Source organism: Trichomycterus rosablanca, chromosome 15 (genome assembly GCF_030014385.1).
Source record: "Trichomycterus rosablanca isolate fTriRos1 chromosome 15, fTriRos1.hap1, whole genome shotgun sequence".
Classification (NCBI taxonomy): domain Eukaryota; kingdom Metazoa; phylum Chordata; class Actinopteri; order Siluriformes; family Trichomycteridae; genus Trichomycterus; species Trichomycterus rosablanca.
Genome location: NC_086002.1, coordinates 26130103 through 26146589, shown reverse-complemented (window position 1 = coordinate 26146589; position 16487 = coordinate 26130103). Strand labels below are relative to the sequence as shown.

At 42.6% G+C, this 16487-nt stretch overlaps 1 protein-coding gene and 2 long non-coding RNA genes across 3 annotated transcripts; 2 read left to right on the top strand and 1 right to left on the bottom strand.

The window, feature by feature from the left end:
- Nucleotides 1-229: 229 nt before the first annotated feature.
- On the bottom strand, nt 230-2225 carry LOC134329176 (uncharacterized). Its single transcript, XR_010014831.1, has 2 exons — nt 2157-2225; nt 230-722 (listed from the first exon to the last, which is right to left on the bottom strand). It is a non-coding gene; the product is annotated as an uncharacterized LOC134329176 (long non-coding RNA).
- Nucleotides 2226-9526: 7301 nt separating this feature from the next.
- Nucleotides 9527-10469, top strand: LOC134329129 (uncharacterized). Its single transcript, XR_010014785.1, has 3 exons — nt 9527-9624; nt 9705-9847; nt 9975-10469. It is a non-coding gene; the product is annotated as an uncharacterized LOC134329129 (long non-coding RNA).
- Nucleotides 10470-15632: 5163 nt separating this feature from the next.
- Nucleotides 15633-16285, top strand: LOC134328863 (histone H1-like). Its single transcript, XM_063010095.1, has one exon. The coding sequence runs from the start codon at nt 15671-15673 to the stop codon at nt 16280-16282; it is 612 nt and encodes a 203-aa protein (XP_062866165.1). The 5' UTR covers nt 15633-15670; the 3' UTR covers nt 16283-16285.
- The last annotated feature ends 202 nt before the right edge of the window (nt 16286-16487 follow it).

Genomic DNA, 16487 nt, shown 5'->3' with positions numbered 1-16487 from the left:
GGGTGAGTTTTTACCAAGGTTATAATAGTTTTGGATTTTTCATTATAGTTTAGTTTTATTTCGTTTTGACTTTTTTTTCTCTAATTCAGTTAGTTTTAATTAGTTTTTAGAGTGGGTTTGCTAGTTTTTATTAGTTTTTATTATTTGTTTAATGCTTAGTGTTACACGCCAGCCTAGGGTATTAGAGTATCTCGTGCACCAAAATACACACACACGTTTCACACTAAAGTGAACTTCACAATTACAAATTTATTTACAATAGATTCAATAATACAGTCAAACCAAGCTCTCTCTCCAGGGGTAAGCAAGGCCAAAATAATAAACACTACCCACACTAACTTTAAACCCAAGCCTCTTACTAACCTAACCAAAAAATAAAGGAAACAAAACACAGGTTTCTATCCTGACTCCCTAACTAAACACAAAACCAGGAGAAAAAGGTTACAAACAAAATGGCACTTACCCCCTTCCAGCTCTTTTGAATTCACATAAACACCCCACTCCATATTTACAATTATCTACACAGATAAGCAATAACATTCATAATTTACAATATTTACAATACTCAGCACCTCACTAATTCACTAAGGATAACAGCCAACTACAATACATCCACCACCAATTCTCTCAGTCTTTGTCTTTCTCTCTCTCTCTCTGGTCTTCATTTCTTCTCCTTTTATAACCTCACCAGCACAGGTAGTTAGGAATTTTCTTGGCTCCACCTAGGGACAGGGAGGAAAAAGGAAGAACACACAAACACACACAGACACTACACAGCAGCCATAACACCCCCCCACTAAAAAAACTGAGTACTCAGGGGACCACTGAACGTGACAAGGCATCTGCTACAATATTTTCTGATCCTCTTTTATGTTCTATTGTGATGTTAAATGGTTGTACTAGTAGAGCCCATCTCATTAAACGTTGATTTTTGTTGCTCATCCTTGATAGGAAAACCAAAGGATTATGGTCGGTGTACACAATCGTAGGTGATGGATGTGAATTTAAATAAATTTCAAACTGCTGTAAGGCCAAGAGCAATGCCAATGTCTCCTTTTCAATAGTGCTGTAACGAAGTTGGTAACTATTGAACTTCTTAGAATAAAAACATACAGGGTGATCAACTCCCTGACTGTCTTCTTGAATTAGGACAGCACCAGCTCCCATATCACAGGCATCTACTTCTAACTTAAATGGCCGGGTGAAGTCTGGAGCTGCCAACACTGGAGCACTACACAACAAACTTTTTGCACTTTCAAAAGCTTCCTGACACTTTTTTGACCAAACATACTCCACATTGTTTTTAAGCAGATTGGTCAATGGGAACACCACTATTGAGAAATTTTTACAAAAAACTCGATAATATCCAGCCATACCCAAGAATCTGCGTAATTCACGTCTAGTACGTGGCACAGGGTATGCCAGAACAGCTGTTATTTTATCGGTAGGGGTCCGGACTCTACCTTGACCTATCTCCCTTCCAAGATAACGTATGGTAGCCTTTCCAAACTCACATTTGGCAAGATTTAACGTCAATGACGCTTGATCTAAACAATCAAAGACTCTTTTCAGTGTGCTTAAATGTTCTTCCCAAGTGAGTGTATACACCACCACATCATCTAAATACGCAGCACAATTAGGCACAGACTGAAGAACACAATTCATCAAACGCTGAAAAGTGGCAGGGGCATTACGCATCCCAAACGGCATGACGGTATATTGCAAGAACGCATCCGGGGTCACAAAAGCAGAAATTTCAGATGCACGGTCAGTTAACGGAACCTGCCAGTACCCTTTTAAGAGATCCAACTTTGTAACGTATTTGGCAGTACCCACACTATCAATACAGTCCTCTATCCGAGGCAATGGAAAGGAATCAGGGACAGTGATAGCATTCACTTTTCGGTAATCCGTACAGAACCGGTAACTGCCATCCGATTTAGGCACCATTACACATGGGGAACTCCATGGACTGGAGCTAGGAATAGCCAAACCATGCCCTACCAGGTAATCAACCTCTGACTTCATAGTAGCCCGCTTGACAGGATTTACCCGATAATAATTTTGTCGGACGGGAGCATTGGTACCCACATCAATGTCATGTTGGAGAACATGTGTTTGTCGTGGGACATCTGTAAACAGGTTAGCATATTTACCCAACAAGGTCTTCAGTTCCACACAAGAATCATTAGAAAGATGTTGCAAAGAGGAATCCAGGTTAGCCAGCACTTCAGAGTTCTGCAGACTAGCAGATAACACAGACATTGCAACAGGCATTAGTCCATCATCACACACATTATCTGTCTCTGACACCACCGTCACCAAGATAGGTTTACTTGCCAGAGTAGACACATCTACTGGCTTTGTGCACATTTCACTCTCACGACTAATATACCCTTTTAACATATTGACGTGACACACTCTGTGCTTTCGCCTTCGATCTGGAGTAGAGATCACATAGTTTACATCATTTAGTTTTTTGTACACTTTATAGGGACCGGCAAATTTTGCACGCAGGGCTGACCCAGGAACTGGCAACAGAACTAAAACTTGGGCTCCAGGGTTAAATTCTCGAGGCACTGCTTTCTTATCAAAATACATTTTCATAGAGGACTGAGCAGATGAAAGAGATTTTTTTGCCACTTCACAGGCTCGATGGAGCCTGTCTCTAAATCTACTTACATACTCTAACAAGTTCTGGGGTTTACCACTCTGCTCAGTCAACAGTTGATCTTTTAGGAGTTTCAACGGGCCACGCACCGTATGTGCAAACACCAATTGTGCAGGACTAAACCCAGTGGACTCCTGTACCACCTCTCTGATGGCAAACATCAAGAGAGGAATCCCTTCATCCCACTCCTTTTCCGTTTCAAGACAAAATGTTCTTAATCTTGCCTTTAACGTTTGATGGAACCTCTCCAAAGCTCCTTGACTCTCAGGATGAAATGCTGAGGAAACTTGGTGTTGGATACCCAGTTGTTGAAGGACCTGAGAAAACAGTTTTGCTGTGAAATTTGTTCCCTGATCAGTTTGTACAGTTTTCGGCAACCCAAACACAGAACAAAAGCGTACCAGGGCTTTTGATACTGACTTTGCTGTGATGTTACGCAGTGGAAACACATCCGGGAAACGAGTGGAGAGGCACATTATAGTTAATAGGAACTGGTTTCCACTTTTTGTCTTTGGGAGCGGACCTACACAATCTACCAACAAATGCTCAAAGGGTTCACAGACAGCTGGTATTGGACATAAAGGTGCTGGTGGTATACGCTGATTGGGCTTTCCTGCCACCTGACATGCGTGGCATGATTGGCAGTATTTCACTACATCAGCTTTCAAACCAGGCCAAAAGAAGTGTTGCAAAATACGCTTATAAGTTTTATTTACCCCTAGATGTCCTGCCATCACATGATCATGCGCAAGATTTAGCACATACAGCCTATACGGTTCTGGCACAACTATTTGAAAAATGCAGCTCCACTCATTTGATGGTAGAGAAGGTGCCCACTTTCTCATTAGAATACCCTCCTGTTTATAATATGCCACACAAGACCCATGAATTTGTCGCTGGTCTACCACAGATGACCAATATTTAGACAGAGAAGGATCAGCTTCTTGAGCAGACACTAACTCAGCTCGATCCACAGGCAGAGTAAGGGTAAGACAAGTAACAGAATCTTGACTCATTGGACTTGCAGAGCCGACAGCGGGATCAAGAACAGATGCGTCTTTGTTCTGAAAAGAAGAGTCCTCAAAAAGATTAGTCAAGCTCATCTTTTCTTTAACACTTTGTGATCGAGTAGTTACACACATGGGAAACACAGTAGGAAATTCCTGTTGTAAGTTATCCATTCCAGCTACAGGTTCAAAAACTACTTCAGGAATGGGAAACACTTTTCCCCCAGCTAGGTCATTTCCCAGGATGACATCTATTCCATCAACTGGCAACTCAGAAAGTACAGCCAATCGTACCATCCCCCTGATTAGTTCAGACTGTAAATACACATTATGTAGTGGTACACTAACTGGTGTCAAATCTATTCCATGCACAACTACAAATGATCCACAAAATGTATTCTCACCCATAGAAAGCATTTTATCAGTAATAAATGATTGAGCTGCCCCTGTATCACGAAGGATCTTCACCGGCACACGACACTCAGACTTTTCATTTAGTGAAACATAACCATCCAGGATAAAAGGATTAAAGGTAACGTCACATTTACCTTGGGGAAGTTCACACTCAGAAACATGAACAGTCTCAGCCGAAACACAAGCTACACTCTTGGGTTTGTCTCTCTTTTTATTCCATGCCTCACACTCCGCAATCAAATGACCTGGGCGTTTACAATAAAAACAGGTACGATTCCCAGCAGTAGGTGCAGATGACTCACCAATCGGTTTGGGAGGGGTTTTGTCACTTCTAAATGACCTCTCAAATGTTCGTGACACACGAGACCAATTCTCTAACCCTCTTTTGTCCCTCCTGTCCTTGGTACTAACTCCGTGTACCAACATCGCCTTGCTGCATGGGAACACTGTCTTATGAGTCAACACATACTCATCAGTTAAGACAGCAGCTTCAGACAGGGTTAACACTTTTTGTTCGTTTAGATGAACCACCACAGCTTCAGGAACAGAGTTTTTGAACTCTTCTAATAAAATTAGCTCCTTCAACTGACTTAAATTGGTCACTTTAGAAGCTGAACACCACTTCTCAAATAAGTTTGCCTTCTCACGAGCAAACTCCACAAATGTCTGATCCCCAGACTTTGAATGAGAACGAAATCTTTGCCGGTAGGCCTCTGGGACTAACTCATAGGCTCTCAGGACAGCGGCCTTAATGATCTCATAATCAAGACTCTGCTCCACACTCAATGATGAACACACTTCCTGAGCCTTTCCAACCAGTTTACATTGGAGTAGCAAAGGCCACATATCTCTAGGCCAATGCAAAGTAGTAGCCACGCGCTCAAATGCCGTAAAATAAGAATCTACCTCAGATTCTCTAAATGGAGGTACCAGAGAGATATACTTGCTGATATCAAACTCTATAGCGTGAGACCCAGGTTGTCCCCGAGATGAAGGCCTCGTTGCCTCCAACTCCAAAGCACGAACCCGCAGTCTTTGGGTTTCGCTCTCCTGTTGTCTTATTGCTAGATCCAGCTCTTTCAGCTTTATAGCCATGTTCAACTCTAAGTTACTTAGAGGACTTGCCCCAGATGGAGAAGTGCCTAGCTTCATACCAGGAGGTGTTTTTGGTAATCTCCCAGCGGCCTCCGCCACTGGAAAAATACCAGGTTCCCCCAAGGTAACACTAGCACCCTCCACCCTAGGTAACATAGCAGGCTGAGTTCCGACAACACTCCCCGAATCCGGAGACACTGGCAACCTTTGGTCATCACGCAGTTTAGCAAGCACAACCTCCATTATATCAGCTTTACGCGCAGCACGTGGTATGGCTACATCATAAAACCCAGCTACCTCCAACAATTCCGCCTTCCTGCATTTACTCAAGGCCTCTACTGTTGGAGACCGAATAAATTTCTCCAAGTCAAACTCCATGTCCCCAATACAAATAGTACACTCACCTCCCCACACAAAAGTATTGTGCCACCAATGCACAAGAAAAACAAAGAGACCACCAGAGAGAACAAAGACAGTAAAGCCACTGTTTGCTACCCACACTGAATTACTAATAAACTCACACTGTATTGCTTCAGTTAATAAGTGTTTAGATGAGCCCCCAAATATGTTACACGCCAGCCTAGGGTATTAGAGTATCTCGTGCACCAAAATACACACACACGTTTCACACTAAAGTGAACTTCACAATTACAAATTTATTTACAATAGATTCAATAATACAGTCAAACCAAGCTCTCTCTCCAGGGGTAAGCAAGGCCAAAATAATAAACAAAACCCACACTAACTTTAAACCCAAACCTCTTACTAACCTAACCAAAAAATAAAGGTAACAAAAAAACAGGTTTCTATCCTGACTCCCTAACTAAACACAAAACCAGGAGAAAAAGGTTACAAACAAAATGGCACTTACCCCCTTCCAGCTCTTTTGAATTCACATAAACACCCCACTCCATATTTACAATTATTTACACAGACAAGCAATAACATTCATAATTTACAATATTTACAATACTCAGCACCTCACTTAATCACTAAGGATAACAGCCAACTACAATACATCCACCACCAATTCTCTCAGTCTTAGTCTTAGTCTTAGTCTTAGTCTTAGTCTTAGTCTTAGTCTTTGTCTTTCTCTCTCTCTCTCTCTCTCTCTGGTCTTCATTTCTTCTCCTTTTATAACCTCACCAGCACAGGTAGTTAGGAATTTTCTTGGCTCCACCTAGGGACAGGGAGGAAAAAGGAAGAACACACAAACACACACAGACACTACACAGCAGCCATAACACACATCAATACGTGCCATTGTCAGAAGGTTTGCTGTGTCTTAAGAGAGTATTGAGGAGATTCCAGGAGACAGGCAGTTACTCTAGGAGAGCTGGGCAAGGCCGTAGAAGGACCTTAACTCCTCAGCAGGACCAGTATCTGCTCCTTTGTACAAGGAGGAACAGGATGAGCACTGCCAGAGCCCTACAAAATGAACTCCAGCAGGCCACTGGTGTGAATGTGTCTGACCAAACAATCAAAACGGGCTTCATGAGGGTGGCCTGAAGGCCCCACGTCCTGTAGTGTGCCCTGTGCTCACAGCCCAGCACCGTAGAGCTTGATTGGCATTTGCCATAGAACACCGGAATTGGCAGATCCGCCACTGGCGCCCAGTGGGTCCTGGGTTCGTCCTGGTGCACAACAGTGCCCGGCCTCATGTGACGAGAGTATGACTTTGAATTCAACCTTCTCTAAGATGATAATTATCATTTCCATTAAACTATGTGGCATCCTTTCGTTCCTAACACATTACCCAGTCCATATCAGGAAAGATAATCTGCATGATTTTTTTTTCCCATTGAGATCTGATGTGTTTTCTAAGTGTTTAATTTTTTTTGAGCAGTGTATTAGGCTCCATATAAACATTCTGATTGTTTCTTTAGGTGTAAATTGTTTATCTTGACTAACCAATAATAACTTGTCCACATGCGGTTTGTTTTAGACCTCGCTTGTCTCCCCTGCCGCACCAGTTAAGGCTTTTCGCAAGGTTGGTGGTGAACACTTTGCTGGCAATTCTCCAGATTGTCTTTTTCATGGTATGTCCACCACCTAGTGACAGCATGTTAATCTGAAATAATGCACGGTAATAGAAATGTATAAACTTCATACATTTTGTTGTTACTATTAAATGTCTTATTTGCATTTTATTTTAAAGGTTATTTTTTTTTTATTAAGTATGAATCCTTATATATAAAGTTACATTCTCCCATTGTCACTCACCCAAATGTTATTTGTATTTTTTTTTTCTTGCATTTGTATTAAATTTTTAAAGTTAAAGCTATCATACGCTTAAAAATATAAAACAACAGGAAATATTTGTGAATACTTTGTGAATCATGTCATGGTCCTATTTGATAGGAAATAATTTATAAATGAGCTTTACCATCCTTTGCTTCAGTCCGTTGCTCAGAAGCCTTTCTTCTAAATTTTTTAGGGCTTCTACTGAATCCAGAGGGATGACATTCAAGTCTTCATCATCTTGCTGTTGTGGGGGCAAAATTCGACGACCACCCACAAGCATGGCTGGATTACTGACCGGGCCAGTGGGGCCAGCGCCCAGGGGCCCTTGAGGTCAGGGGGCCCCGGGGGGGCACTGGCCCAAAACATTTTGCGATGCCTATCAACATTTATGATACAATATATTTTTATTTCCGAGGGCCCTCCATTTTAAGGATCCTCTGACTATTAGGGACTTTGACCCCAGGGCCTCTTGGAGGCCCTAGCCATGCTTTTGGGGCCCCTAGCCATGCTTTTGGAGCCCCTAGCCATGCTTTTGGGCCCTAGCCATGCTTTTGGGGGCCCTAGCCATGCTTTTGGGGCCCCTAGCCATGCTTTTGGAGCCCCTAGCCATGCTTTTGGGCCCTAGCCATGCTTTTGGGGGCCCTAGCCATGCTTTTGGGCCCTAGCCATGCTTTTGGGGGCCCTAGCCATGCTTTTGGGCCCTAGCCATGCTTTTGGGCCCCTTATGAAAATGGATGAGGCGTTGTGGCACTGCTCTGACTTCGACTTCTGGCTATTAGGGGTCCTAGGAAAGAGGGGGGCATATTTTTAGAGGGCCCTGGTTATGAGAGCCCCTACCAGGGGGCCCTAGAGAAGAGCAGGGCATACTATTAGAGGGCCCTTGATCACGAGGGCCCCTGCTATGGGGCCCTTGACTTCCATAGAAGTCGTTTCTAGGGACCTACAAATTGCCAGGCAAGCTACCATATTTCATAACAGACGTTTTGTTGCAAATATGCGATTCAGGCTCTTACTTAATGTTTCTGAATTTGTATTGTTTCAAAATTATTATGTTCAATTTCTCTTAAGCGCAGAGACACAAATTAATTTAGCAATTTTGCAATTATTTAAATTTAAGACAAGCAATTTCAAGCAGTTTGAATGCATACACACACTTAACTGAGCTATTTGATGTTCTTTTCATGCCTGACAATATGTCCAACAGTGAGCTCACTTTAAAGGCTAACTCACTCGCTGCAGCATATCCTTCAGATCTGAACATGAGCCTGGCAGATGAATTGATACAATACAAATCATTCATAACAGAAAAAGAAAAATGTCCTAGTAAAATGCTCAAAACCATGATAAATTTGAATTTACAGTCAACCTTTCCAAATGTCTACATAGCACTTAGACTTTTTTTGACTGTGCCTATCACAAATTGTCAAGGGCAGCGTTCATTCTCCAAACTGGCTCGTATTAAGAATGAACTCAGGATTAGGATGCGCCAAAACCGCCTGAACTCACTGTCACTTCTGGCCATTGAATCAGATTTGGTCAGACAGCTTAATTTTGATGAATTAGTGGATGACTTTGCAAGAAAGAAGAGTAGAAAGAAACTTATATAAAATAGATTCTTGTGTTAGGGTTAGTTATTGACAGGTTGTTTAATGTATTAATTTATTTATGTTTTTGGAGGGGTGTGGGGGTGGGGCCCTGGGCAACTCTTTGCCCAGGGGCCCAGACTATCCTTAATCCGTCCTTGCCCACAAGAGATTCTACAAGAGATGTCAGGTAATTTATCTTCAGGTCCATCTCTCTCAGTGCCTCCAGGACAGTTCTTTCTACAGCTGCAAAATAAAAAATAAAAATCATTTTACAAGATCTAGTCCATTTTCTATTAATGATTAATGTGTTGTAGGGCTGTTCATTCTAACTGATCAAACTTACGTGCGCACTGATTGGGTATGAACCGCCTTGACAGTCCCTGCTGTATGGTGGGTGCTGTTAAAGCAGAAATTAAAATGAAAAAAAAGAAAATGTGTAGCGGGTGGCCCTGTCGTTGGGGGCAGTGTTGAGTCCTGGTGAGAGTATAAAGCCAACGAGTAAAAAGTGATGGCGTATACCACGCTCTGTTGAGGGTAGTAGGTGAGACGCCGAGAGTACCAGGTACCTGGATGTGGTGGCCAGTTGTGGTGAACGTTTTCTACAGAGGTAATTTGTGGGATTTTGGCTGGCGATTTTATAGTTGAGAATGTTATTAGCCGTTAAACGGGTTATATGTATTTTCACAGTGTGTGTGCGTGACGCAACTAGCAGTGGATATACTTCATATTGCCTCGTGTTAATTCGGAGTGAAGTGAATACGACTGGGACTCGTTTGTTTTAGTGCACCAATGAACTGTAACATTAAAGGTATTTAAACAGCGATTAAAAGGTATGTGCTTGTAGTAGCATTATAACATTAAAATGTATTTGAGCATAGAGCATGAACGATAAAATATTCTTAACGTGTTTAGTTAGGCTCTAAAGTATTGTTTTGTGTCTTTGTTTGTTTATTGTAGAGGGCTGGAGTGAATGTAGAGCGTCAGCCGCTGTTCTTTTCTGCCAGTTTTCTTTGTTTTATGTGTGTTTTCTTTTGTATTTTGTAATTTTTATACGTAGGTAACCACATTTTTAATGTGGTTCTTTTAAAAATTGTACTAGTGTAAAGCCACTTCCAGAGGAGTAAGCGGCTCCAGTAATAGTCTTACCCCAGCCAGACTAGTTTTAAAGTGTGTGGGAATTGTTCACTATAATTACATTGAATGTCCAATTGTGTAGTGGTCTTGCAGTGTTGGACTTAAAGGTTGAAGTGTAATGTAATACTTTGTGATTGGAGTGTATTTTGGGTACTCGATATGGTTAGTAATAGTATAGTACACATTAATAGTTCTGGCTAGAGGTGGACTACTGGGGTTGCTTTTATACACTAAATTATTAATACTAATCCAAGTGGCGATCTTATTGTTTTTAGTACGCTTTGCTACTTAGTGTTATAATAAAGAACGTCATATTGATTTTTCTTTGTGACGGTGTAATTATTGGTTTGGACTGGAGTTCCCCTTACCTCCAGGTTTAAACTAAGGGGTGGCGTTGTCGGTTAATTTTATTTCTGGGATAGCCGTGCTACAGATGCATTTTGCAACCTAAGACATTGTTCTTACCTATAATATTCATGTATTAATAAACTGATAATCAGTGCTTGTAACTTTTATAGTGTTCATTTGTATTCCTGGGTAAGGTAAGCTTCTGGTTAAAGTGTGTATTTTTTGCTGTAACTTGTTCTAGACTCTATCTTTGTAACTTTGATTATTAACATTGCTAGAATTGAAGTAGCATTTAAGTAGCATTTAACTATTGTTAAAAAATAGTCTGTTGATGCATTAATCTGTGTTTTGCTGATTGGTTAAAGTGGCTTCAGGTGCCTTTTGTTAGAGACCTAGGTGTAAATTGAGGGGCAGGGCTAAGCCTAGTATAAAATTAAATCTCCGCTACAGTACCGTCTGTAGCGGCTGGTCTTCTCTATCACTAGGTTTTTTCTACTAATCTAAACTAACTTGGGTAAGTACTATCAGTCTCTGACATTGTTTAATCTATCAAACTTTTTCTCAGCATGTGCTACTCAATTATTCCTGTGCTTATATCTCACAGACCCTGCAGACATCAGAGGGCACATTATAGGAACAGCAACGCCAGCAACCTCATCTACCCCCAACTGTTGCAACAGTCTCAAACAGTGGTGGTAAGTGGGGTCTGGAACTGTCAATCAGCCGTCCAGAAAGCTGACTTTATCTCAGCTTTTGCACTTTCTCACAGCCTTGACTTCCTGGCACTGACTGAGACATGGATCACCACAGAGAACTCAGCAACACCAGCAGCCTTATCCTCTGCCTACACCTTCTCTCATACACCGAGAGGATCTGGTAGGGGTGGTGGTACAGGTTTGCTCCTGACCAGGAAATGGCAATTCACTACTGTGAATGTTTCTCACCTCAACATTTCATCTTTTGAATTTCATGCTATTACTGTTACTTTTCCGATTACTCTTCATATCATTGTCATTTACAGACCACCTGGCGCACTGGGAGACTTCATAGAAGAGCTGGATGTTCTTCTGAGTTTCTTCCCTTCAGATGGAACTCCTCTAACTCTTCTTGGTGACTTTAATCTCCCTACACTTCAGTCCTCCTGCCTTCTTTCTCTTCTTTCATCTTTCGACCTCCTCTTTAACCACAGCCCTCCGACAGCCTTCTGGACCTGGTCTTCAGCCGTCCAGCTTCTGTTCTGGACTTCACTGTCACCCCACTCCACCTCTCTGACCATCACTTTGTGTCCTTCTCTCTCTGTCTCCCAACTCTTCCTACCTCCAACCACACTTTCACCCTTACAACATGCCCCAATCTTCACTCTTTATCTTCCTCCCTGCTAATCTCCAACATCCTAACTTCACTACCTAACCCTGACATGCTTGCTACCCTTCCACTCAACTCCGCAACTAATACTCTACTCTCTTCTCTTTCAACATCCCTCGATCAGCTCTGTCCTCTTACCCTCAAACGAGGAAAACCTTCTCACCCAGCTCCTTGGCTTTCAGATGCACTGCGCAGCAACAGAAGAGAATTAAGGGCAGCTGAGAGAAAGTGGAGGAAATCTAAGCTCAGTGGTGATCTCCACTCCTACCCCGATCTGCTGTCCAGGTTCTCATCTGACGTGACTGCTGCAAAAACATCTTTTTACAAAGCCAAGCTTGAACAATCTGCTGCTGACCCACGTAAGCTTCATGCTATCTTTTCCTCTCTTTTAAACCCTCCTCCTCCTCCCCCATCTGCCTCTCTCAATGCTACTGACTTTGCAACATTCTTTCAGGACAAGATCGACAAAATCAATCAATCCTTCTCTCCGACTGACCCACTTTCAACTGACCCTCAACCCACCAACACACTCACCAGCTTCACCCCACTCACCATGGATGAGGTTACACCGCTCCTCTCATCCAGCAATCCCACTACATGCGCACTTGACCCTATACCATCCACCATCCTCAAAGACCTCTCGCAGGACCTAATCCCCTTCATCACACCCATCATCAACAACTCCCTGACATCAGGTGTTGTCCCTACTGCTTTTAAGAAGGCTCAGGTCATTCCCCTTCTTAAGAAACCTACACTAGACACTACAGACATCAACAACTACAGACCTGTCTCACTCCTCTCTTTTCTATCCAAAATTCTTGAACGTGCTGTCTATAACCAACTATCTGCCTTTCTCACTCAGAATGATCTCCACGATCCGTACCAGTCTGGCTTCAAGGCAGCGCATTCTACGGAAACAGCTCTTGTAGCGGTTACTGAGAAGCTTCATGCAGCCAAAGCAGCCAAACTGTCATCTGTCCTTATTCTTCTTGACCTCTCTGCAGCCTTCGACACAGTGAATCACGGCATTCTCTTGTCCACTCTCTCCAACCTTGGAGTAACAAGTTCAGCATGGCAATGGATGGCCTCCTACCTGGAAGGGCGCTCCTACCAAGTGTCATGGAGGGGATCCATATCTCCCCCATGTACTCTCTCAACTGGTGTTCCTCAGGGCTCTGTACTTGGCCCACTTCTTTTCTCTATCTACACCCGCTCTCTGGGCAAGGTCATAGCCTCCCATGGCTTCTCCTACCACTCCTATGCAGATGACACTCAGCTCGTTCTGTCATTTCCTCCTTCAGACACGCAAGTCTCAGCTCGCATCTCAGCATGTCTGCAAGATATCTCACAATGGATGTCGGCTCATCATCTAAAACTTAATCCCAGCAAGACAGAGATGTTGCTCATTCCTGGAGATCAGTCTCCAACCCAGGACCTAGTCATTTCTCTGGATGACTCCCAGATCAGACCATTTGATAAGGTAAGAAGTCTTGGTGTTGTCCTTGATAACCAGTTGACATTCTCTCCTCATATAGCCAACATGACAAGATCATGCCGGTTCCTCCTGTACAACATCAGGAAGATTCGTCCATTTCTCTCCAGGGAAGCTACCCAGATTCTGGTGCAATCACTTGTAATCTCACGGTTGGACTACTGCAACTCCCTTCTGGCTGGAGCTCCCATGTCCACGATTAAACCCTTACAGCTCATTCAAAATGCAGCTGCACGTCTGGTTTTTAACCAGCCCAAACACTGCCACATCACCCCACTGCTACGTTCTCTTCACTGGCTTCCTGTAGCTGCACGCATTCAGTTTAAAACACTGACGCTCGCCTACAAAGCCAAAAATGGACCAGCCCCAAGCTACCTTCGTGGCCTAATCAAACCACGCTCTGTACCACGCAACCTCCGAGCCTCTAGTCTTGCTCGACTTGAGCCCCCATCCAGGACTAAAGGAAGACAAGCATCAAGGCTGTTCTCTGTTCTAGCGCCAAAGTGGTGGAATGAACTTCCTCTGTCTGTCTGAACATCTGAGTCTCTTGCTGTCTTTAAAAAACGATTAAAAACCCACCTTTTTACTAAACACTTAGGCTGACTTGTACTTATTTACTAACATTTTGTTCCATTCTTTTCCATTTCAAAAAAAAAAAAAGACACTTTGGTTCTAACAGGTTTTAGCAGATTTGTGTTCTTTGACTGTTGTTTTCCTAAACTTGAGAAATGAAATGTTCACTATAGAAGCACTTCTGTAAGTCGCTGTGGATAAGAGCGTCTGCTAAATGCTGAAAATGTAAAAAATGTAAATGTAGTCCAGTACCTACTGAGCTATCACTGGCTTCTATGCAACCCTAAACCTTATTTTAATGTACTATAAGGAGGTGTAGAGTGAATAAAACATGAGGGTAAAATTGTGTTTAGGAATGTGTAATATATAAATGGACAACGCTTGTGTTTGTTGCTAGCTTTTGCAGGTGTGTGAGAGAGAGAGTAAAAAATGTAAGTAAAATAGATGGATATGTCTCACCTGGACTGTTAGAGCCATTAATGTTTTTTTTAATTGGGTGTTAGGTTCATGAATGAGTGATTAACTACATAAACAATGAATACATTAAACAAATACATAAATACAAATTGAGTAAATAAGTTTTCAGATTCTTCTGTGCTGAACAATACTGACTTATAAAGTCTTTATAAGTGACATCTGTGTTAAAAATGTGTTTGTATATTTCACTGTATTGTGAGAAATGGGACGTTATAAGTCATATTCTGCTAAAGCATAACATTTCATAATCATATTTCAAAGTCAGACACATCTTGTTTAAAGTGAAAGTGATCTTAGCTGTGTATCAATAAAAGCCAAATAAGTGAAATAAGACATTTTATGTGTCGGTGTCAGCATGTGTTAAAGCTATTTCTAAGTTAAACATTAAAAAGTGCATCTTTATAAAAGAGATGTATCAGATAAATAACTAAAATAGACTTGAATCTGTTTTGTAAGTGTTAGAAAGATCAGTAGAATGTGAATGTTGGAGCCATGTGTTGTTTTAGAAATGTGTCAGTATATGTGAACTTAAAACTGACACGGGGATGTTCTGTAGATCTTACAGCACAAATATGTAGAACTAACTGAAATGAACGTTAGTGTATTAAAATATTCTTCTCATTATCATCATTATTATTCTAAATTGTTATATTTACCTTTTCTTCCATTTGTTCTTTCAGCTACATGACAGTTAAGCACCCTGGACTCGACCTAGTCCTGCTTGGTAGCTGTGTTTTACTTCGCACTAAACAGCCTATTTTTCTAGTAGAAAAGGAAGCTCACATCCGCTTATAAATACATGTGGAAAACACCAAGGTCTGGTTTGCTCTTTTCAGTCTGTGTCTACAAGAAGATCGGGTTTCCTCAGCATATTTTTATGTGTAATAAGATGTGAAATGTGCGCTGCGTCGCTTTACGCATCAGGAGCGGTGTGCTGTTTTAGCAGAACACAAGGAAACAGAGCATCGTTAGGTTCCCTTTGCGGGCTTTTACATGAACGAGAGAGCTTATGTTCGGCCGACGTGCACTTTATTACCTCGTATTTTATATCAGGACTTGTATTTTAATCACTATTTGCCATGAGAAAACACAAGTGCGCATGTGTCACAGAAGCACACAGACGCTGCGCTGGTCGAGTTGAGTCTACACAGTTCTCATGTGTGCTATAAAGCCCCGCCCCCTCTCGTAAGAGGGAGGAGTCTCTGTACAACAGAGCACAGCGCTTCACTCGCTCTTTCTTAGCGCCGTTTTAGCTCCAACAACGATGGTAGAAGAAGCTCCAGCACCGGCCAGCTCGGCCCCCGCCAAGGCTCCTAAAAAGAAGACCGCGGCCAAACCCAAGAAAGCGGGTCCCAGCGTCGGCGAGCTGATCGTCAAAGCTGTTTCCGCTTCCAAGGAGAGGAGCGGCGTGTCCCTGGCCGCCCTGAAGAAAGCTCTGTCTGCAGGTGAATACGACGTGGAGAAGAACAACTCCCGCGTCAAACTCGCCGTCAAAAGCCTGGTGACCAAGGGCACCCTGGTGCAGACCAAGGGCACCGGCGCCTCAGGCTCTTTCAAGCTCAACAACAAGCAGACCGAGGCGAAGAAACCCGCGGCCAAAAAAGCCGCCGCTCCTAAAGTGAAAAAGGCCGCAAAGAAACCCGCCGCTGCAAAGAAGCCCAAGAAGATAACAGCCAAGAAACCAGCAGCTAAGAAGTCCCCCAAGAAGGTCAAGAAACCCGCTGCTGCCGCTAAGAAAGCCACCAAGAGCCCCAAGAAGGCTAAGAAGCCGGCGACCCCCAAGAAGGCAGCCAAGAGTCCTAAAAAAGCCAAGGCAGCCAAAACCGCTAAGCCCAAAGCGGCCAAGGCCAAAAAAGCTGCACCCAAGAAGAAGTAAACATGTTCCTGTTTTATTAACTTCGTTTTATTAAAACGGCTCTTTTAAGAGCCACCTATATCTTCCCATAAAGAGTCTCGTTTCCTAAACACATACATACATATAAGCATGCATGCGAACTGTTCATACATGCAGCCATACATACATATTTTGTGGAGAGTGATAAGCAAGGAGTTAAAAACACTAAGTATGACTGGTCCTGTTT

Coding starts and splice junctions, on each gene's coding strand:
- LOC134328863 (XM_063010095.1), top strand. CDS start 15,671: ATGGTAGAAGAAGCTCCAGCACCGGCCAGCTCGGCCCCCGCCAAGGCT.